Source organism: Sinocyclocheilus grahami, unplaced genomic scaffold (genome assembly GCF_001515645.1).
Source record: "Sinocyclocheilus grahami isolate Dianchi unplaced genomic scaffold, SAMN03320097.WGS_v1.1 scaffold458.1, whole genome shotgun sequence".
NCBI classification, from domain to species: Eukaryota; Metazoa; Chordata; class Actinopteri; order Cypriniformes; family Cyprinidae; genus Sinocyclocheilus; species Sinocyclocheilus grahami.
This window is the reverse complement of record NW_015505637.1, coordinates 701831-707830: the sequence shown is the minus strand read 5'-3', so window position 1 is coordinate 707830 and position 6000 is coordinate 701831. Positions and strand designations below refer to the sequence as shown.

The 6000-nt window shown below is 38.1% G+C and overlaps 1 protein-coding gene across 1 annotated transcript in view; it reads left to right on the top strand.

Annotated features, from left to right (window-relative positions):
- The first annotated feature begins 883 nt into the window (after positions 1-883).
- The window catches only part of LOC107552783 (neural cell adhesion molecule 2-like), a 35249-nt gene continuing 30132 nt past the window's right edge, over positions 884-6000 (top strand). Inside the window, exon 1 of the mRNA XM_016234775.1 lies at positions 884-1001. Within this exon, the coding sequence (XP_016090261.1) occupies positions 884-1001 (118 nt within the window). The remainder of the gene's footprint in view (positions 1002-6000) is intronic.

Here is a 6000-nt window from a genome sequence, read left to right as displayed (position 1 = left end):
TATATACACTACCGTTCAAAAGTTGTTGTTGTTTTTTCATAAGAAGTCTCCTATGTTCACCAAGGCTGCATTTTTTAATCTGAAAAATAAAGTAAAAAACAGTAATATTCTGAAATGTTATTACAATGTAAATTAACTGTTTTCTATTTTAATTAGTATTTTAAAATGTATTCCTGTGATGGCAAAACTGAATTTTCAGCAGCCTTTACGTCAGTCTTCAGGGTCACATGATCCTTTAGAAGTCATTCTTAATATGCTGATTGGCTGCTCAAGAAACATTTATCACTATTATCAAGTTTGAAAACAGTTGTTCTGCTTGTTGAAGCCATGATACTTTTTTTTCTCCAGGATTCTTTGATGAAAATAAAGTTCAAAAGAACAGTGCATCCTGGCTGAATAAAAGTATTAATTTCTTTCAGAATTCTTAAAAAAAATAAAATAATTCTCACCCTAAACTTTTGAACTGCATTGTATTTATTATTTATCATTTATTACAGAGCAAAAGCCATAGAGTATGACATCATATTCTGTTGGTCATGTATTTAGTGTCTGAAATGATTTTGCATGCTTAAAGCATTCGGTAAGTGGAAAAATCAGCTGTGAACTTTCAAATTTCATTAAAGTCTTAATTGACACAGGAATAAACACAATAATCAGGTTTTCCGTACTTAAACTGTATCAATCCTCTCCATGATAATGATCTCATCTCTTTTGATGACCCTTCCTTAGGCTTTCCCAGGGATTTGAGTTATACACCCCTCTGATTGGCTGACCGCTCATACCGAAATCAAACTGGCAATCAGCGTAGACAAAAACAAACATTTCACATAACCTGAGCCTACACCACAGGGCCAGTCTGCGTTCCATCCAATCAGTGTCCAGGATGATTGGCACGCCGCTCAATCCCAGAGAGGCTTCCCTCATCCCCTGCAAGTCCCTGCTCCACAAATCACACGGCGACGGTGCAGGATCCGGTGACTTTGCCATATATCACAGCCTGTGTGAGGGCACGCTCAATCAGCGTCATTATCCTGCTCGGAGTAGGGCGGCCATTTTAACTGCACTGATTATGCTAATCTGGTGACAGGGGGCCACCCTCGGTTGATGTAGTGGCTTTTTAATATTTACTGACAGCGTCCCAGCATGGGGGAGTATGTGACATAGCACTGGATCTGTTGGGAGTGCCAACACACTGCCACACTGTGTTTACATCCCTTCCTTTCTGATGTTCTACAAACTGTTCAATTACTGTTACAAAGAGGAAAACACTCGCGCATTTGGATGTTTATCATTTAGCCACTATAGGCAGATCGCTGGAGGATGACTTGAGGGGTCTTTTGCTGTACGGACATGGAAGCGAGTTGAAGGGGATAAAGGAATGTATCAGTGTGACAGGTTTCATTTTTGAGGAGGGCTGAAGCGATAGACCGCCGGTGGGGTGTGAGAAAGAAGATTGAAGAGTGAAGAGAGAAATGTTTTTATTTGTGTCAGTGTTACACAAGCGTGGTGAGCATTCCTCACTGTTTGTTTGGGGCTGACAAATAGCACAGTCCTCCTGCCACAGATTGATTGACAGTGTTGAAGACTGTGCGACACATCAACAGTGTGTCTACAGAGGATCTTAAGTCAATCTGTCTTCAACTCTAAAATAAGGAAACAGGGCACAGAATAATGTTGTGTGTAAAAGGAACAGTACACCCAAAAGTGAAAACACTGTCATCATTTACTTACCTTTATATTCTGTCCAAACCCATGCAGTGTTATTTTAGTATCATTTATATACTATTTATGTAGTATTTATTAATATTTTGGTTACACTTTACAATAAGGTCCCATTAGTTAATGTTAGTTAATGCATTAACCAAAATTAACTAACACAGAGCAATATATTAGTTACAGTATTTATTAATTGGTTAATAAATTGATAAAACTACAACTGTTAGTTCATGTCAGCTCAGGACCATTAAATAACATTAATAGATGCAACTTTGTATTCTAATAATGTATTAGTAAATGTTGAAATTGACACTAAGATTAATAAATGCTTCAGAATTATTGTTCATTGTTAGTTCAATGTTAACAAAAGGAACCTTGTTGTAAAGTGTTACCAAATATTTAAAATTTAGAAATAAAGTTTTTAATTTTAGTTTGTTTTGTTATTTTGGTCATTTTTATTTGTTATCAAATATATGTTCTTATCTATATATATAGTCTTTTAGTTGGTTGCCAAGGCAACATTGATTGCCAAGGCCAAATTAGATTTCTTGGAAAATAGAAGTTTGGAAATTTTTGTTAAATTTATCCTTTTATGTTGAAAAGAAGAAAGTCATATGAGTTTGGAATGTCGTGAAGGTGAGGTTTTCAACACGTAATATATGAACTTACCAGCACAACACATATTTTTTTTGCCTCTTATGATCAAGTCTTAGATGATTATTTTCCATTCTCCCTTTGAATTTGCTACTGCACCTTTAAGAATTCTGTGAATTACCAACTAAATTGAGCCAAAATGACCTTTTACGACTGACTAACCTCTTCACAAGTGAAATAACTGACAGTTCTTCCTTACATGCTGAAATATAGTTCACTTCTCCATCTTTTAAGAAAAAACTGCCTTTTTGCAAAGCCAGCATCACATTGTGACAAGTTCACAAAATAGTTCACACTGAAATGTGCCACACAAACTGTAAGGTCGGGCTCCAGTTAACAGAGACCTTGGTAAAAGACTTCAGTCCAGTCAGAAGGGATCCTTTGGGAATGGTCTCTTTAAATCATTCTGAGTTGGGGTTTTTTTCTCTCTTTTCTCTGCTTATGTTTGCCCTTCTGTCAGATTTTTATCACACAAAGAAGAAAGGCAACTCTCATCACTCATAAAGAAGTGATGTGTAACACAGCAGGACCCAGACAGTGGAGAGAAAGAAAACAATTAATATTTCCAACCTGTCCCTCTCTGTATTTCACATATAATCTAATTTGAATCTGAATTCAATACAGAAGGAAAGTAAACATAGCCTGACATCTCTCTGCAATCTCTCTAGATCGTAAACACATTAAATGCAGAACATTTGTAAATGATGCCTGGCAAAACTGTCAACACATGCAACGAATTAAATAAAAGAAAAGAAAACCGTTATAAAGTTAATGGTAGGTCATCTGGTCTGAATAAGCACATTTGGTCACAGCTATCTGCATTGTGGATGGTTAGAATCTTCTTTGTGGATTCAGGTCATTCTGCATAAGAGAAGGATTTTACATGCATTCAGAACTTGATTGGCTTCAGTTTGAGCTGCATTCAACCATACAGCCACTGAGTTAAAGCAGATTAGACTTGTCTCTCTCCGAACGCCAAGCGTACTGGCCACTTTGTCAGCCTGAAGAGTTGAATTCAGCTCATTCACATCTTCCATATTTAAGCAGGTCAGCCAGTGTCAAGTCAATTCCGCCATGATAATAAATTCTCACAGACTAGACGGAGAGTCTGATTCAATTTCTGCACAATGAAATCTTAACCTACAAACCCCAGCAGGTTTGTTGAAGAGAAGTTGTTCGTGCTCAATTCTCCTTTGCCTCTATTTATAAGAGTTTCGCAAGAGCTTGACCCTTTCCTTTGCCGCTCAAATCTATTTTGATGACTTTCAGAGCTGGTTTTAAATATAATTAGCTAGCACTTTTGGGAAAATGCTCGTCCCTAGACAATTTTTTGGGTTTGGTTTGCTCCGAAGGACTAGATTTGAACGGATCCCAAAGGTTCTAACTGCATCTAGACTGTTAAACCACTAACTTTGCTCTGTTCCATGTGTAACACAGTGTCTCGGTTATCAGTATCTTACACCTTGGTCATTTCTATTTCCTCTGAGAGAGATGTAAGCAGGCAGAGGGGACAGAGCGAGATCTCTCAATCGTCATTTACTTTGACATTTCGGGTGCAAGGGAATGCACAGAAAGGGACGGGGGGAGAGAGGGCGCAATGTAGCCATCCTCTCTCTAGCACTTAATTTAGTACTGTGGTAGAATTCGGTCTTATCTCAGGGGAGGAAGAGCTGTGCAAATGCCCAATACCATCCAGTAGTTCCTTCAGACGAGGTGGACAGGTCCAGACTGTGGAAGGAGAGGTTACTTAGGAGTGGAACTACTTAAACAGGGAGGCCTGCAGTGAAGAAAGACAATTTTTCAAACCACATAGATTTCTATCTACACTTGTGAGTCAATGTTGCTGTCAGTTTACAAGTAAATGTATGTTTTTTTTTCCGTTTGGTGAGAGTTAAAGGGGCCATGAACTGAGAAATCACATTTCCCTTGATCTTTAGACATAACAGTTCAATGTACTATAAAAACATCCTGTAAGTTGCAAAACTTTCTCATTAGTTTAAAGACAGCTTTTATTGAAACCAAGCTCATAAAACGACTCATTTTGGAATGTGCCAGTTTATGACGTAATAGTGTGGCTAAGCACCGCCTCCGCAGAAGAAGATCAACGCCTGCTTCTACAGCACTGCCTCTTTAGCCCCACACACTGATACGCGCTTGTAGTAGTAGGACGCGCTTGTAAGAGGAAATACTAGAGAGATGCAAACACAGGATTACTCCATCAATAGAACCATACAGATGACATTACAAGATTACAAGACACTGTGTATTGTAAGTTGTGAAAAATAGTCTTTGAATTGCCTTCCTTGTGATCCTTGCACAATATATAGATCTGACGCTAGCACCAACCTCTCTTCAAGTATGAATGCACTTTATTCGGGCTTTTCCCATGTTACTCCCTGCCAAAATTACACCATTCTAGGGGCAAAAGCATCATTCTTCATTTACAGCTGTTCAAAATTAGTTGTATTTTTTCCATTTATTTTCAATGTATTTTTTTAAGGTCCCCTCCATCTTCAACATCATAGCTCATGGTAATCACTAAGAAGGGTGTGGGTCTATCTTGTGGTACATTAGCCAATCAGGTTCAGGTCTTATTTGTGGTTCAGTTTGACCGATTCATTAAGAGAAACCCATTTTAAAGATCCATTCTAAAGATTATCTCAGTAACAGTGAGGAAGAATAGCACTACATAGTGGAGTGGACTGTTAAATGACTGATGTGTAGTTGCTCAGCCTGGGGGCTTTGCACTGCTGCCTGCTTAATTAGCGCTAACTCGCTTTTTCTACACAGTCATTTTGTTCAGAACGACAAACACACCACAAAATTACAGTAAAGCAGAGAGTTATGTCTGTACTTCAGGTGACCACTGATTTCAGACTGTTTTTATTGGTCTGGGGTCCCGTGTGAGCAAATATTATTAGGTGGACCCATGCACTTTCCGGCTTTTAGTTATCATTAGAAGTTTGTTGCTCTTGCGTCTCAATAATTTTTTTTTTTTTTTTTTGGCAGGTATTGATATTTTGGGGCATTACTTATTTTGGCACAGGCTGCACATTTGTGGCTGGCTCTCTCCATTTGCACATCTAATTGCTTTGGGACCTCATCTCTACAGCTCCCGCACTCTTCCGTTTTCCATTTCACAGAGCTGTGCTCTACCATCACAACACGCGTGTTGTGTTCCACAGCTTGAAATAGATGTGCTTAATGCCAAAAAGTGTGGATCTACCCCATTGGTGGTCTGGTTTGTCAATAGTGTCTTTTGTTTCTCTTTTCATTATCTCAGCTCATAAATTGGTGAATAAACTGGTGTTCTCTATTTTTGCTCCAATGACTGTTGATTCGTATCAGTTTAATTAGATTATTTGGCTGACAGACAGTTAGGTTTAATCAGAGAAGCGACTCTCATGTGAGTGTGAAGTAATGAATTGCTTTAATTACATTTAGTTCAAGTTCTGGCCACGAGGGAAGTTGTCAAAGATAACCTCACATGCTATCAGAACTCAAACTAGGAGATCTCAGCACAAGATAAAACAGGCAGGTGAGAGTATGCCAGAATGACCAAAGAGAGAATATATATGTTATTATTAATTGTTTAAAAGAATACATATAATTGTTAATAAATTCTATATA